This window comes from Pseudopodoces humilis, chromosome 21, assembly GCF_049639895.1.
Source record: "Pseudopodoces humilis isolate 2021_Gansu_Grassland_sample_001 chromosome 21, ASM4963989v1, whole genome shotgun sequence".
NCBI lineage: Eukaryota > Metazoa > Chordata > Aves > Passeriformes > Paridae > Pseudopodoces > Pseudopodoces humilis.
Window position 1 is genome coordinate 913,341 of NC_142220.1, and position 17,074 is coordinate 930,414.

The window sequence follows — 17,074 nt, forward strand, 5'->3', positions numbered from 1 at the left end:
AAAGGTTTTCAGCGCTCAAATTCCGGGGGGTAAGGAGAAACAGAGCATGGGAAGAAAGTGGAGCGGCTGTCTGCGAGCAGGCCTAGATGGAAGAGATTCTCTGAGGGCCGTCCCAAAAGGCCTCTTTTATTATCAGAAATTACAAATCCTTTTATCTTCCTCACCAGAGGAACAGCTTGTTTGAATTGCTGGGCTGTCACACTGGAATTAGATGCAAGAACCCCCCACATCCATGACGTAGCGAAGAACTTACATAACGTAACTAAAAATAAGGTGATGGAGATGCAGAGAGAGGCACTGTACTCCTGGATGCTTGATCCCGAATCCTTCCCCGACGCTGGAGAGCCAGCGAGGTGCTGGTGTCTGGCTGAGGGTGTGGAGTCCCGGCAGAGCCGGCTGCGGTCTGGGAGTGTGGGAGGAAGAGGAAAAGCGGCACCGTGGTGTCCCAGCAGCGATGCAGCCAGCCAGGAATTCCCCTGGGAACATCTCCAAGGGCAGTTCTGATCCCAGTCCCCCCGCTGGTGCCACAGCTGCTGCCTTTCCTCAGCCCCAGTGGGAAAGGGTTAATGGTCACCCCAGAAACGTGAGAAAAATCCTTCTCAGGGGCTGTGAGTTCTTTGCTGTGCTCTGGAGTGTGGAAGCTCTGAGGCAGAAGCCAAAACGGGACCCAAATGCAGCCAGAGGGTGCAGCTGCTCCCGGTGCCCTCCCGCTCCTTGCCAGGGCTGGGAGGGAGAGCGGGAACAGCAACAGGAGCTTTGGGACCAAGGTATCGACCTGGGCTCCTTGTTCTCGGAATTGATGGATGTGATGGAAAATAACATGTTCAGCCGCTTAACTGTTTCACTGCTTCCCGCAGCAGAGAGGAGGGAGAGGAAGGCTCGGCCCACAGGCCGTGAGGCTCCGATTAACCACGGCTCACCCTGCGGAGAGCCGCCGTCCCCGCCGGGAGGACAGCGAGGCAGGGGACAGGGATGGGGACACCGGCTTTAGGGCATGGTCCTGCTCCTCGTGTCCCTCGGGACCTGGGCAAAAGTCCCTGCCGTGTGCCCGAGGGATGGGAAGGACAGGGATCCATGGCTTGAGTGTCCCACAGGGACCTGACAGCCGGGAGCTCCGGGAGGAGCCTCCCGTGGGAATCCTGGTTCTCCTGGCTGGCCAGGCGGTGGGACAGCCTGGGGACAGCGAGGTGGCGGGCAGGGGCTGGTCCGGCTCATCCCACCTCTGCTCTCCGGCCCCCCCGGGCAATGCGCACCCTCTTTGCGGACACCCCACAAAACACCGGCCGCTCTTCCTTGTCCCATTCCCATTCACCCATCCCCTCCCCGCTGCGCAGCCGGGGATGGAGCACAGCCCCAGCCCGGGGGTACAGCAGGGGCTGGAGTCCGGGACAGGGCTGTGGGGCGCAGCGAGAGCTGCGGGGTGCGGTAAAGCGGGGGATAGTGTGGGGTGGTGGGGCTGTGGGATGGGCAGTGGGGTGGAGAGGGGGCGTGGAACGTGAAGGGGCCGTGGAATGGGCACGGGGAATGGGCACGGGATGTGGCACAACGCATCCCTCCCTCGCAGCCCTCCCGTTACTCCATCCCCGCACGGCCGCGGAGCGCGGCACGGCCCGGCCCGGCCCGGCTCCTCCCCGCGGGGCGGGTCGGGGCTGGCCGGGGCGGTTCGAGGCGGGCACGGCCTCCGGGAGCTGATATAAGGCATCGCGACCGGAGCTCCCCGCTCTCCCCGCGCCCGCGCCCGGCTCCGCCCGCCCGCCCCGCACCCCGCGCCGCCGCCCATGGTGCTGCCCGGCCCGGCCGGCATGGCCCGCTCCGAGGAGGTGCACCGCCTCACCGAGAATGTCTACAAGGTGGGTCCGCAACAGGTGCCCGGCGCCGCGTCTCGCCGTTCCCCTGTTCCTGGAGTTCTTTCGGTGCTTGAATTTCCCCTCCCCGGGACGCGCGGGGGCAGAGCGGGCGCGGGCGGAGGCGCCGCCGGGGCCGCCCCTGGGATGTGCCCGGATCCCCGGAGCGAGGGGCACCCCCGAGCCTTCCCCGGGCACCCCCGAGCCTTCCCCGGGCACCCCCAGCCTTGCCGGGGGGAGCAGCGCGGGGATGTCCGGTCCCGGGGTGCGCAGCGCTGTCCCCGCATCACCCCGGAGCGGGGCAGCCCCGCGCCGCCGCCACTCGCTGCTCCGCCACGAGCCCGAGCCATCAGAGCTCTGCCCAGCCCCTGGAGTTGGGGGATCTCTCCGTTTTGCCTTTTCTGCTTTGCTCCCGGTGTCCTGAGAAAATGCAACAATTTATGCGGTTTAATTTCCCCCCGAAGAAAGCGGTTTCTGCTCTCTTGGGTCCTGAGACCAAGACTAATAAAACTGCTGGAGCCTAACGTGTAACGCAGGATGTCGTTTGTTAAACTGGGAAGCTTGCACGATTTCCTGTGATTTAAGGGCTTTGGATTGAGTTACCTGGGAGCACAGAGCAGGAAAGAAAGAAAAAAAAAAATAGAAGAATGTAGTACAAAAAGTACCGGGGCAGTGAAGTTTGGAGATTCTGGGGTGTAACAGCTGTTCAGGCAGAGCTGAAATCTTGGCTACTCTGAATCTTGGTGACATTTTGCTGTGGTCTCTGGGGCTCCCTCCCACCCTGCCAGGCAGCTCACGTAGTGCAGTTGGTTTGGGGCAGAGCTGGCACCGAGGGTGTTGCCGGCGTTTGTACGCTGGCACTGCCGGGCCCGGAGCTGCCTGGGCAAACAGGGCGAGAGCTGCTGGGGACAGGGGCTGGGAGCAGCCCCAGCCGTGACTCAGTTGTTGTTTGAGGTGCGTAGTCCTCGAAGCATGGGGCTAATGACGGGTTTGGGGAGCAGGTCACCGTCTCCCCGGGCACGGCCCTTAGGGAGCGCGGGGCGGTTCGTGCCATCCCAACACGTGCGCTCCAGTGGGGCCCAGCCCCACGAGAAATGAGGGACGAGTGCTGGCCGGGCTCTTCCGTGGCTGGAGCTGAGCCCTGGGCCCAGAGCCAGGCTCCATCGGTGCCTCCCTGACCCGCGGGCTCAGGGTGCCCTGGCCCCTACAGCCAGCTGTGGGCTTGGGAGGAGAACACAGGTCTCCATCAGTTAGTGACCATCTCTGCTTCTGGATGCCAGTGGGAGCAGCCAGAGGCAGGGAATGGGATGATGGAGCTGCTGAAGACCTCATGGGTTCACCCAAAACCAGTGGCTCGGTGCTGGGAGCTGGAGGAGGATGGTCCTGACTCCGGTTGTGTTCCCTTTGGTGAGCAGAGGCTCCTGTGAAGCCAACGAGGCTTTCCTTGGCCTCTGGAGATGTGTGGCACGTGGTGCCTGCCAGAACCTGCCGTGTCCCTGTTCCATTGAGGACTTCAGGCACCCCTGAGCCCAGCGGGACAGCTGGGGGCTCGGGGACTGGGGTCTTCTGCATCTCCTTAAGCTTTGGAATCTTTGTATCCAAAACCAGTCCCAGCGCTTCAATCCTCCTTACCCGGGGATTTTTTTTGGCCTGTGCAGGAGCCTGAGCGCTGCCATGGGGCAGGAGGAGACAACCCCCGGGGAGGGGACGATGTCCCCGAGCCCGTGGGGGCCCGGCCTGGGGTCTGACCCTCGCTTTGCCTCCCCCGGTGGCCGCGGCTGGAGCGGGAGCAGCAGCTCCCCACGGCAGGCGCCCGCTCCGGCTTTCCCGAGGCGTTCTGCTCGGGAAGCCCATTGTCATGGTTTTCCAGAAGCAGCGCTCACCCTCGGAGTGACTGTGCTAATGAGCTGGTGGAGGAGCTGTCAGCCGCCCCCGAGCCGATGCTGCCACTACAGGCAGCTGCCTACACACGGGGAGTAATTACAGAGGGAGACGGAGGCTGCTGGCACCTTCCGCCAACGTAATCCCACCTTTCCCGGTGCTGATTCACTCCAGGACCCCGGCGTAGCGGCACAGCTGCCGGGCTGGGCTCTGCCGTGAGCCCCGGGGCTGCGGTGTGAGGATGGGCAGATCCCTCCCCGCTCATCCCTTGCTCCGGATTGTCTTTTTGCAGAAAGCAGGGACTGGCAATTCCTCCTTCCCCCGAAGACAGATCTGTCTCCTCCTGCCAGATGAGATTATTGCCGTTTGCAGCCCAACCTCCATTTCATTTTAAAGCCATTTTTTCATGCGGAAGATGGGTTCGCAGCGGTGCGCGAGTAGCTCGGCGTTTGAAGAGGTGTTTGCCTAACAACACCCCGAGCTCGGAGCTGAATTGTGCAGAGACGTGGACAGAATTCCTGAGGGTCCTTTGCTCCCTGTCAGCTGCAGGCGATGTTCCTGTGGTACCACAACCTCTGCTCCTCATGCCCAGCTCCAGAGGGATGGGAGCAATCCTTCCTCGAGTGGTTCAGGAGGGAAGCTGCGGCTGCTTTGGTGGCTTTGGCAGCGGAGGGATGATGTGTGTGGCAGAGGAGGGAGCAGGCACCCGTGGCACCCTAAATGCCATGTCCTGTGCTCCCCGCTGTCTCTGCTCCCAGCCGTGGGACATCGGGGGCTCTGAGCACGCCAGGGATCGCTGGCTCCGCTCCGATCCGCCGCACCACGGCTCTGCTCCGCCACTGCCGGGGGCTCTGGGGTGGCCACGCTGCTCCATCCCCTGCCAGCCCGGCAGAGCATCCCTGGCTCCTGGAGATGGGACAGCTGCAGACACGCGGCTTCCAGGAGCTGGGGAGCCGCTGTCCCCCAGCGCTCCCCGTGCTGCCACAGCTCCTGCCGGGGCTGCCCGCTGCTCCCGGGGTGCTGCTCTGCCCTCGGGGCCTGCCTGTGCCCAGCCTGCCCCTGGTTAAGGTTTCAGTGCTGTGCTCGTGTTGCAGGGCAGGGCACGGGGCGCTGCTCGCAGCTCCTGAGCCCCTCGGTGCCACAGCTCTGGGGAGGGGGCTGGGGGACCCTTGTGGCTCCTCGGTGGAGATCCCAGCCCCGAGGACGCGAGGATGGCCGTGCCTTGCAGGGGGGAGCGCTGCTGGGTACAGGCCCTGCGGTGCTGGGGTGCTCTGTGCCCCGTGTGGATCCTCATCCCAGCCCCCTTCAGACCCAGACCCCGACACAAAGATGTTCAGAGCTCCTGCCCTGAGACTTGGGTCCTCTCGTCCCTTGGTGTGACAGCCAGGAGAAACTAAATGCTTTTAGATGGGGACTGGTTTTTTCCCTGATTTTGCCAGCTGGGCTCTTTCTTGACAGAAACTTGGCTCTTGAAACCCCCAGGGCTGCTCCTGATGGCGCCGGGCAGGACAAGCTGTGATGGAGGAGGCAGTGCTGGGCTTTGCTGGGCATTAAATATTGATGGGGACATGATGAAGGTGCTCCTGGAGCAGGGCTGACCCATTTAGACACAAAACTTCCTTAGAGCTGAGCTGCTTCTGCAGTGTGACAGCGGCAGGGGACGGTCCCCTGGTGCTGCCCCTCCATGCACGGTCACCCAGGGAAGCCCAGGCCCCTGGGCCGTGTCAGACCTGCAGGGAGCCACAAAATCCTTCAGAAGGTTGGAAAAGGCCTCTGAAACCATCAGATCCAACCATTCCCTCAGCACTGCCAAGGCCACTGAGCCACGTCCCCAGGTGCCACATCCCTGTTTGAGCCCTTCCAGGGGTGTGCTCAGGGCTTGTGCAGGACCTGCCTGAGCCAGGAGGAGCCTGAGCCACGTCCAATCCCAGCTTGAGTTGGACTTAAACCTGGGATTTAGGAGCTGGGCTTCCATGATCCTTGTGGGCTCCTTCCAAGCTCAGGATATTTTATTCTTTTCCATGATTCTAAACTTTTCCTTGTGGGCTTGGAGCGTCCTGGCTGTAGCTGGAGTGTGCTCAGAGGGGAGAAAAGGGACCTTGTTTCTGTTGCCTCTTCCCTCACCAAACGGAGCAGGGCCGTGTCCTGGAGACCTTGTGCTTTGCATTAGTTTCATTTTTGGCAGCTGAATAAAGCCGTGCCAATCCCGGAGAGCTGAGTGGTATTACCCAGGGAATTCAGCACAGTGGAACAAAGCAAAGCCCTTTCAACCCTTGGCTGCCAGGTTTTGTGTCTGTGTTTTTCTGAACTCTGCCCAGGCAGCCCATGGAAGGCAAACAGCTTGTGGGTGCTGCTGAGGGGGCAAAATCTGGGGAGAATGAGATTTGCTTTCATTGCCACAGTGTTACCGAATATTTGTTGGTGTCCTGCAAACCTGGATTCACCTCTCCCGTGGGGGACAGCCCTACCAGAGCCCCTCGTCCCCCCACGGAGGGGGATGAGCCCTGTGCTGGCAGGGGAGCAGCTCCAGCACCCCCCTGCCTGTGGGGCTGATGCTGTTGAGCCATTCCATGGCACAAATCTGTTCATTTTCCACCCTTTGTCCTTGGGGCTCTGGGGCTCTCACCTGGAGGGGGTGTGAAGGCTCTGGAGTCACCTTCCCTTCCCACCCTGGGAGTGAGAGGAAGGCTTGGAAAAGGCTATTTTTATCTCTGGAGTGAGGAGCCCTTTTCACTGCTCTCATCCTGCCAGGCTGTTTTTGTTGGAGGCTCCAGACAATGTTTTAAAAACACTCACTTTCAGCAAACTTCCTCCTGGGGGTTGGTGAATTTTATTTGGCCGGCACAGAGTCACCTCCCCGCTCCTTCGGCTGCTCCGTGAGACCCTTTGGGGGCTTTTATCTCTTTATTTGTTGCTTTAAAACCTCTCCTGTGGATCAGTGGGGAGCAGGACCTGCCCTGAGCAGTGCCAGGGCCGGGTTGTGCTTTGATTCCCTCTGGTTTGGGTAAGATGTGCTGAATTCCGGACGCTGCTTTGTCTGGGGATCCTGTTCCATCATTAATTCCCTCGGTTTCGTGCTCGGGACCATGTGTTTACACGGGCACTGCTGAGAAAATCACACTATTTACATATCCCTGTGCACATCCACGTACACAAACACCACTCTGAACCTGCAAACCGCCGAAAAATCTCCTCCCTGCAGAAATCCTGCCAACATTTCTGCTGCTTAAACAGTGCTCAGCCTCAGAGCGCTCGGGCTGAGCCGGTGGAGCTGCAGCAGGGGATCTGCCAGAGCTGGGGACGTGTCCCTGTCCCTGTCCCTGCCCTGTGGGGTAACCCAGGGAGATTTTGGGCTGGAGTTAAACGTGATGTGGGCAGGATGGAGCAATCCTCACCAGTGGTAATTAACTCCTGTGCAATTGTCTCCTACACGCTGCACAACACCTGGCTTGTTGCTACAGGTTCATTTTCTCCTTTCACTGAGCACATCCAGCAAAGTGCTCTGAGCTGCCCCAAAACACCTTCCAGGGGCCCTGCCTTGCTGGCCCGCAGCCGTAATTAGCGGGACATCTCCTCATTAGCCTTGTCAATCATCTTCTGCCCTTTGCAGTTGTGGCTGGTGCTGTGAGGAGCTGCTGGGTTCAGGCTTTGGGGACACTGCAGCCATCCTCAGCCTGCTGCTCCCAGCAGCCAGGAAGGATTAACAGGATTTCTCCTGAAATACCAGCACTGGGGTGATGCCAGCCCTCTGAGGGGTGCAGATCCTGCCCAGAGGAACCCAAAAAGGGCTGTCTGCAGCCAAGAGGGCTCTGGCTGAGCCCTGCACACGTGGGGAGAAAATTCAGCTGTCAGACTCAAGGGCCGGGCAGCAGGAGCTGGGATAAAAATGCCTCAGGCAGAAAATGAGCTTTATAGTGTTCGGGCAGCCTCAGATGAGGTGACAGATGCTTAATCAGCTTATTCCCCGTAAGTGTCTGCCTGTCTTCCCTCCCTGCCCGGGGTGGGACTCTGCCAGCAGCCCGGGGGTGCAGAGCCCCCATCCCGCAGGAATGGCCTTGGTGCATCCCTGCTCGGGGCTGTTTGGGGCTCTGAGCTCCGCTCTCAGGTGGCACCTTGGGTGTCCCCAGGGTGGGGCAGGGGACTGGGACCAGCCCCGGGCTGGCACTGGGCTCGTTCTGGGGGATCCCGGAGAGTGGAGGCTGTGCCTGTCCCGGGGCTGGGCTGGGATCGGTGTCGGGGTGAGGGCCTGGCAGGGAGGGCTGTGCCTGCGGGGCCAAGCACACAAAGAGCCCTTCTTCCTCTCCCTGATCCGATTATTCCTTCCCCCATGTGAACCGAGGGCCTTGGAGCGAGGCAGGGAGAGCTCAGGCCCGTGGTCACCCCCAGCTCTGGGCAGTGCCCCCGGTGCTACCCAGGGGCAGCTCCTGGCACAGCTCTGGGGTTGCTGGGGGCTCTGCTCGCCTCACTCCTGGCTGGAATTCTGCTCTCCAGCCCTTCCTGCCTGTCTGGGATGGGCTGGGCTGCTGCTGCTCTCCGTGGCCATCCTGGGAGCAGGACATCCCCTGCCACCACTCCCCGCTCTTGGGGCACCTCCCTGCTTGGTCCGAGGGCTGGTGCTGCCCCAAACAGCCACTTGCAGCTGCTGTTATGGTTATTTTTGCCATAGCTGGTAATTTTCTGGCTGGGGCACTCACTTTCCCCTCCTGGAAGAGCAGGGCCCCCTCGTTCTGTCCCTCGTGGTGCTCAAACCCAGCTTGGTCCTCCCCAGCGAAGCTGCAGGATGAGGGAGGATCCTGGGGCATCTTCCAGGGAGCTGGGGGGATTTTTTTGCTTTCTCTTTGTCGAGCACAGAGCTGTTCACTCCACCTCCCACCATCCCTGCTAACCCCAACGCTGTTCTCTTCCCTCTAGACGATCATGGAGCAGTTCAATCCCAGCCTCAGGAATTTCATTTCTATGGGGAAGACCTATGAAAAAGCCTTAGCAAGTAAGTGACATTGGGGAAAGCTGGAAAATCTTTGGTTTTTGTTGGAAATCTTCGGGGTTTTGTTGAAAAGTTCCTTGTTCCCGTGGGGAAGGAGCTGGGAGGACGATTCTTGGACCTCGCTGGGATGTGCAAGGCCATGGATGTGGGAGAGATCCCAGGGAGAAAATGTTGGGAAGCAGCAGGATAACAAAACACATCCCCAAGCAGTTCATCTTTAATGCTTGTTTAAAATATTGAGAATTGAGATTTTAAGTTCTGCTTAAAGAGGTGTTATTGAAATGTTTAAATTGCCCAGAAGAATGAAGAGAAGGGAAAAGCCTCAAAGCCTTGATGGCAGCTGTTGATTGGGAATGCGGGATCCTATTGGGAGCCATTAGGGAGGTGCAGATTTAAGTGATCAGAAGGAAGCTAGGAATTTATTAAACCCCAAAATGGATTATTTTGACTTCAATTTGCTTTGTGCACTGCCTGGGCTCTCCTCAGCTGGGTTTTAAGGAGGTTTAAGCTTTGCTCAACCCAGAGCTGTGTTTTTCCAGGGAGGGCTCTGCTCCCTTCAGAGCTGCACGAGTCTCCCGGATTTTATTTTTGAATAAAATGTGAATATTCCCGTGGGGGAGAGTCTGTCATCATCTTCAGCCAGCGGGGGAAAAACACTTTGGTGTCTCCTGTCCCGAAGTGCCGGGATTTGGGACCCGACCTTTGGGAAGGGTCGCTGCTCCCGCTCCTGCCCGCAGCACGATTTCTGTCCCTCACGTCAGGTGAGGCTCCTGGCTGTTTCCATCAGGATTTTTAATCCCTCCCCCTGTTCCCAGGTGCCCCGGACACAGCGTCCTGCCAGCGCTGGGCACTGGTTTAAACTGGGATTTAATGGATCAGCCGGCCGTGACGGGGAAGTGCCCGTCCAGCTCCGCTGCTCGGGGGCTGCGGACTCTGATCCCAGGGAAAGGCCATGGGGCACCCTCATGGGCAGAGGCTTTCCCAGCAATTCCTGGGGGTGCCAGCGCAGTGGGGCTCATGGTTTGGGGGTGCTTTTCCCTGCTGGTTCCCTCCTGGCAGCAGGGAAGGGAGCAGAGGCAGGGTCTGACAGGGAGAGGAGCTGCTTCCCCTTGGGATTGTGTTTTTAATTTATTCTCCTGAAGCCTCCTCCCTTTAACTCAGCTGCAGTTACCTGGGAGCTGGATCTGTCCATCCCCTGTCCCACCAAGCGTGCCTGGGATGAGCACTGGGATCGCTGGGCTCGTGCTTTTCCCACAGCCCTGCTGTGAAAACACATTGCAGCCAAGGATCTTCCTGTAATTTTTTAACTTGGCTTGGAGCATCCTTCCCCTCGGACGGCCGAGCTGGGGGGCAGCTGGAGGAAGGGCAGAGCCCAGGAGGCAGAGCAGAGGCAGCGTTGGAAGGCTGGGGCTGTACAGCGTGTTCTGTGATTAGAGGAAACCCCCTGCTTATCTGATTAGAGTCAAGTGTGTAGCTGGAATGTCAACAAACAAGGCTGAACTATAATGAAAGTCTGTGATATTCAATTATTCCGCAGTGATTTCTCCGAGCAGCATTAGCAGCCTGATGCTTGCACTGCAATGAAAACCACCCCAGTCCTGCACATACCTTTTTTAATGCTAAATTACCCTGTAATCTCACTGCTCCAGCTTTCTTTCCTCACTTTTCCTCTGTTTGTTGTGTGGTCTCTCCCCGTGGGTTAGGCCCTTTGAGGTAATACCTGTTTTAGTGTCTAGGATCTCCTCAGTGCCCCAGAAATTCTAACAGCCATTAAGGAGAACATAACCTCTATTTTTTGGTGCTTTTTAGGCATGACATACGCAGCAAAAGGGTACTTTGATGCTCTGGTGAAGATGGGAGAGTTGGCCAGTGAAAGCCAGGGATCGAAAGAATTGGGTAAGTCCCCAGTTTGCTGCTGAAACAGAGCTGCAGGTTCCCAGGCCAGGAACAAAACAGATCTTTGGGGCTGCTGGGGAGAACAAGCTCAGTGTGGAGCTGATCCTGCCTTGTCCCCCTGGCAGCAGTGTCTGTATTTGCTGTTAATGCAGTTTGGGAGAGCCCCTGATGCCCTCAGTGGCAGGGCTTTGGCTCCTGGTGATTTTGGAGAGCAGTTTGTGGTGGTATTTTCTCTCTTGGCGAAGGAGAAGCAGCGGATTCGGCCAGGGAGCTGGGGCTGAGCTGCCCCTGGGGCTGTGCTGGGGCAGGCTGGCTGCACTGGGGCTGTGCTGGGGCAGGCTGGCTGCACTGGGGCTGTGCTGGGGCAGGCTGGCTGCACTGGGGCTGTGCTGGGGCAGGCTGGCTGCACTGGGGCTGTGCTGGGGCAGGCTGGCTGCACTGGGGCTGTGCTGGGGCAGGCTGGCTGCACTGGGGCTGTGCTGGGGCAGGCTGGCTGCACTGGGGCTGTGCTGGGGATGTCTCCCTGTGCTGTGGGGCTGGGATGGTGCCCTGGGCAGCTCTGCCCTGCTGGAGCCTCCCTGTGCCCAGGCCCTCGTGTTTGCCCAATCGATGTGGAACGTCACGAGCTGTGGCTGCTGCCTCCTTCCCCTCTCTCACACTCATTTCCCTGGTAAATCCTTCAGGAGCTGCTTTTCCAGTCTCCCTATTGCCCAGACATCCTCCTGTGTCCATCCTCCTCACAGCCGTGGGTCGAGGTGACCCTCCCAGTGTCCCCCCATGGTTTGAGGTGACTCTCTCAGTGTCCCCCATGGTTTGAGGTGACTCTCTCAGTGTCCCCCATGGTTTGAGGTGACCCTCCCAGTGTCCCCCATGGTTTGAGGTGACTCTCCCAGCTCCCCCTGGATGCTGCACCTTGTTGAGTCTCTCAAGAAGTGAGATTTGCCTTGGTCTCGTGTCTGTGCAGTCCCAGGTGAACCCCTCCTCCTCATCTTCCGCCTCCTCCTCCTCCTCCTCATCTTCCTCCTCCTCCTCCTCCTCCTCCTCCTCCTCCTCCCCCTCCATCCCTCCCGCAGCTCTGGCTCAGCGGCGATGGCAAAGTGCTCATTAAAGCATCTCTCCGGGGCAGGCAATTAACAGAGAGGTTGAGCTGGAACGACTCTAAAGGCTGAAGGAGTCGGGGAGCAGCCCCTGGGCTCTGGGTTTGGTGTCAGACCCCGCTCCCCCCAGCCCTGCTGCTGCCTCGGAATTGTGCTGGGAAAGCAGTAAGTGTCTATGGAAACCGAGTCGTGGATTAAAGCTGCCTGCAGCAATCTGCTCGTGTTTAATAAATAAAACAAAGAGCTCTGTGTGCTGCGAGGGCTGGGAGGGAGCTGCCGCTGCCTCTCTGGGGCTCAGGGACTCCCCAGCTCTGCCTCCTGCAAGGGACCTTTGGGGCAGCCTGAGCAGAGGGCAGGAGCTTGGGGACCCCCACTTCAGATCTGGATCTGGGGACTTCTGGCCTCGGTTCCTCGCCAAAGGACAAGGTTTTGATGTCCTTGTGTGGAGCTGTGTGTGGCTCGAGTATTTTGGGGTTGAAAAGGTTTCCAAATCAGTGCTCCTTCCCCTCCTGGTGTGGACACATCCCAGGGAGGCTCCTCAGCCTCGTGCTCTGCTGATCCTGCTGATATTTGCTGTGGCAGCTGCTCCGGGCAGGAGAAAGTTGAGATAAAATTTCTGGCTGCAGCTCAGTGGAGCTGATAACAGCTGGGACACAGCCCCCACCCAGCAGATGTGCAAACAGGGGCTGACAGCTCCTCTGGGTCGGGGCTGCCCAAGGTGCAGCTTTTCCTGGGAACACCTTTTGCCTTATCGCTCCCTGGGCTGGGAATGCCGACAGTGCCGGGAAGGGGCTCGGGGTTATTTCATAGGATCACAGACTGGTTTGGGCTGGAAGGGACCCTAAAGCCACCCAGAGCCACCCCAGCCGTGGCAGGGACATCTCCCACTGTCCCAGGCTGCTCCGAGCCCCGTCCAGCCTGGCCCTGGGCACTGCCAGGGATCCAGGGGAATTCATTTTAGAGCAGCCAACAGGAATCCTCCCAATGCTGCTTCCATGAATGTTGTGCCCCCCAGCTCCCTCCTGGGGTGGGATTTTCTTCCATGAGTTTGTAGGGAAAACTGCTTCAAGATGGCAGTCAGGACCGTGGGATGCTGTGGAACTGCAGCTCATGTTCCCTGCCCCCATGGACAAAAGTCTGGGATAAATGTTTTCCCCCAAACCCTCTCTTTGCTGTCCTGGTGTCCTTGCTGGTGTCCCAGCCCAGCCCTGTGATGCTGCAGGTTTGTCTCGTGGGACACGGAGCCCTCTGGAGCGCTGCTCTGGGCTCAGCTCCTGCCTGCCCGTGCTTAAGCACTGTGCATTTTTCCTAAATTCCCCATCAGATTTTAGGAAGTGTGTGCAGACGGGATAATCCCGCGTGGGAATGGAAAAGTGGCGATAATAAGGATAACAATGCACCCGAGCTGTAATCGGCTCTGGGGGCTGAGTTTTCAGGTGCAAGTGCCCGGTGGGGCCTGTCTGAACCCCACTGCCGAGGTTTGGGGGGTGCAGAACGGGGCTTTGGGGTGTTCTTAACCCCAGAGGTGCTCTGAGCTCCTCAGGGTGGAGCTGGCACTGTCCCAGAGCAGCACAAGGGTCGCTTTGCTCTGTGCATTCCCTGCTGGCATTTGGGATCAGGTCTGTGCCCACAGGTGCCCTTGAGAGAGGCTCCTGGGGCTGTTCCTCACCCCCTCGGTGCTTGTGGCAGTGCCTTTAGGGAAGATAAGCTGCTCTGAGGGGAACAGGGATGGTTTGTAGCCCCTTCCAAGAGGCTCCAGCCTCATGCATGAGTCCTCAGGTGACTTTGGCCCCTGTCCAGCTCCTGCCTGGGTCCCTTGGATGCTGCTCAAAATGTCGTTTCTTTTGTCCTTCTTGAAAACTGGGCCGTGACAAAGTCAAGGAAAGGGGTTTTCTTCTCCTGGTGAGCAGAGCTGGAGTCATTTCCCCCGGGAGGCTGGGGCAGCAGCACCTCCAGGGCTGCAGCTGGATTTTGCCCAGCACTTGTTTCTGGGAGCTCCCTGAAGCTGCTCTGGGTGCCACTCCAGGCTGTGAAAGGGCAGTAATTACTCAAATGTTGTTGAGCTGAAAGGAGCCCCTGGCACATCATTTTTATTTCCACAATAAAATCAGGATGTGGCACCTTCATGGCTTGGATGAGATTTTACACCTCAGCCAGTTCCACACCTCCCACTGTCCCAGCCTGCTCCAAGCCCGGATCTTGGACACTTCCAGGGATCCAGGGGCATCCCTGGGTTCAGACTCTCTCCCCTGCAGCTCTGGGGCCTGTCCCAGCTGCCGGTGATCCCGAGGCTTTGTGCTGCAGCAGATCCTGTGGGAACAGGGCTGGATCTGTTCATGGCTTTGTGGTTGCTTTGGGCAGGTGCCTCCTGCGGCAGCGAGGTGCGGGCACGGATCCCACGATGTGGAGCCCCGAGGGGGATCGGGGACTGCTGGAGCTGCTGCTGCCCACTGGGAACTGCTCAGGCCACACACAGACCCCCAGGAAATATTTTCCTGTGATTTGTGGCAGTGTCCCTGCTGTGGGGGTGAGCTCCTGCCTGCGAGCCGAGATCTTTGTGGCGATCCTTTAAATTCGGCCTTAGCAATTCGCTGACGCCTTGTGGGTGCCGGCTTTGTGCTGGTGGAAGGAAGGAGGCTGCGGGAGTGGGCTTGCCGAGGGTGCAGAGACACGAGACAATCCTCTCAAAGCCTTCTGCTGCCTCAGGACGGGGCTTTTCCGCTGCCTCCATCCCTGCCACGAGGAGCAGGCGGCCGGGGCTCCTTCTCCCCAGCCTGTGTTCGTGGTGGTGGCGGAGGGCTGTGAATGAGCATCTGTGAGGAGCATGTGGCCTGGCTGGGGCTCCCAGCGTGTGGCAGATGTGTGAAACGTCTGGGTGTCACCTTCCCCGGCGATGGTGACAGCTTCCAGGATTCCCACCTGCCGTGTGCCTGGGAAGGATCCTGCAGGGACGCTCCCTCCTTCTGGGGGAATGGAGGGGCCCTGTGTGTGTCCACGGGCTGGTTCCTGCGTCCATCAGCACTGGGGGGAGCGTGGCACGTTCGAGGAGGGGTTTTGTGTGGCCAGCTCCAGGTGCTGGAGGTGTTTGCTGCCCGTCTGGAGCTGCCAGCGTGGCAGAGGGATCGGGTCTGGGGGCCAGGCTGGGCACTGAGGGCTGTTTAATGAACCAGTGCCACCAGTATGGCTCCTGCCACTGCACTGGGGCTCACTGGGCTGTGCATCCTGCTGCACATCCAGGACTGGGCCCCATCCAGGGCTCGGGGGGGACAGGGAATATCCCAGTCTCCGATGGTGATCCCTGCTGAAAGGAACAATGACAACTGGCCAGCCCTGGAGCCAGGTACCAGGAGCTGGGAACCCAAGCCCCAGGGTGCCTTGGGAAGCTTCTGCTTTTCCCTTGACCTGGTCTCTCGATAAATAAATAAATGAAAAGAAATAAAAAATGCCTTCAGCCGTGCCAGGCGGGGCTGGAGCAGCGCTGACGAGCCGCTGATGAATTATCAGCACATCGCCCAGTCCTCCGGGGCTGGCAGAAGTGAAACCCTTGTGGAGGGAGAGGAAAGGGATGAGTCAGCGTGGAGAAGCTGATTGTTTCCCCACACTCGTCTCCTTCCCACTGCACACGGATCTCAGCAGCGCCTCACGGGGCCTCGGCTGGGCTGGGAGAGCTCCCCGGCCCTGGGGAGCTGCTCTGGGCTGGGGCTGCGAGCCTGGGGCAGGCTCTGCTGCTCGGAGGGAAAAGCAAAAGAAGTTGCAGAAGTTTTCAGTGGGATTGTTGAGGCTGGAAAAGCCCTCAGGATCAGAGAGCCCTGCCATGACCCCAGCCCACCATTAAACTGCCAGGTGCCACCTCAGCCCACACTGGGGTTTGCCTTAAATCTGTCTGCCCGAGAGCTTCAGCACCGCTCTGCTGTGTGAGCTGGGTTATTGCTGGCTGGGTTTTAGGGGATGTGCCCAAGTCCTGAGCCCAGAAGCTGCTGGTGGGAGAGGGTCCCCTGGGCCCTGGCCACCATCTCCTGCTGCCCTTGCAGGACAGCCTGGGCTGCTCCAGCCCTGCACACGTTCATTGATTAATGCATTTGGTATTTTTATTAGAAATGGCCCATATCCTGTTTTAGAGGGGAGTCAAAAAATAGCCCTTGAGCCTCTGACAACTGCAAAGCAACCCCCTGAGAGCTGGCTTCCCACCGCTTCCCCCTCTGGAGGGGCAGTGGCTCCCGTGCTGCCAGCGGGGATGGGAGGGATGTGGAACAACCTGTTCGCCTGTTGTGGGCAGGGTGTGGAAGGGAAGGGCCCACAATAGCTCCTATAGTTCTTCTCCCAGAGCGATACTGTGAGTCAGCCGCGAGCAGCAGCTCCTCCTCCCGGGTCCCCGGCAGCCTGCGGGGAGGGGAGAGCCCCCGGCTCTGCCTCCTGCCCTTCCCCGCCTCTGTTTGTACCTCTGGGTGTAGCTGAGATGCTTCACCCGGGCGTTCTTCACCTGGAGGAGGTGTGTTTTGGCAGCTCGGCGCTCCTGAGCTCCTGTCCTGCCGCACAAAGGGAGTTCAGGGTTTTATTTACAAATCCCTGTGGCAGCTGGTGCAGAACGGCCCTGGCGTGGGTGGCAGTGCTGCTGCCAGGGCGTGTGCCCAGCTCCGTGGGGTGGTCCCCTCGGAATTTCACACTGGAAACCCTGGCACAGCGCCACAGGATCTTTGCCAAGTCGAATTTTGGGGTGTTTAGGCTTTCCAGCTACCGTGGTATCCCTTAGTCACGGCTGAGCCTCATCCCTGCAGCTCCGGGATGGCTTTGGGGTAGGATGTGTGCCACAGCCTCTCGTGGGCTGTGTTTTTTGGGGAGCAGCTGATGCCCTGCAGCTATCGGGGTGCCAGAGGTGCTCTGTGGGAATTCACACCCTGCTGCTGCTGCTTTTAGGGGATTTAGTTCAAATCCTGCCCCCCAGCCAGGCTTCCCAGAGCCTGGAGCTGGTTCTTTGGGGGCAGCTGGGCAGGAGTGCAGCTGCCCCCCTGTGCTGGGCTGGGCTGGGGGGACACAGCCAGGCTGTGCTGTGGGAAAAGCTCCGGGTGCTGCCGGCTCTGATGTGGGGCTGGAGCGTGGGGAGCCGAGGGGGTGGTGGTGCAGGAGAAAGTGGAACCCAAAGATGGATATCAGCTCTGAGAGACGCACCACGAGCCGCTGGGAATGGGCCAATTCCCGGGAGAGGAACGTGGGAGGGGGCAGAGCCCTCTTGTCCCAAAGCAGGGGTACCAGGGCTGGATTTGGGGACATGGGTGTTACTCCTGGGTGCCCCAGTCCCTGCTCTGGGCTGGGTCAGGAGCTCTGTGACGGTGGCCAGGGTCCCCAGCCAGCGCTCCCGGGATTTCCACTCCAGC

The 17,074-nt window shown here is 59.5% G+C and overlaps 1 protein-coding gene across 8 annotated transcripts in view; it reads left to right on the top strand.

The window, feature by feature from the left end:
- Positions 1-1,738: 1,738 nt before the first annotated feature.
- Positions 1,739-17,074, top strand: part of BAIAP2 (BAR/IMD domain containing adaptor protein 2) — a 38,407-nt gene continuing 23,071 nt past the window's right edge. For all 8 annotated transcript variants that reach the window (XM_088065294.1, XM_088065293.1, XM_088065291.1 and 5 more), the window contains exons 1-3: positions 1,739-1,850; positions 8,637-8,712; positions 10,519-10,605. In XM_088065294.1, the coding sequence (XP_087921420.1) occupies positions 1,779-1,850; positions 8,637-8,712; positions 10,519-10,605 (235 nt within the window). In that variant the 5' untranslated portion in view covers positions 1,739-1,778. The remainder of the gene's footprint in view (positions 1,851-8,636; positions 8,713-10,518; positions 10,606-17,074) is intronic.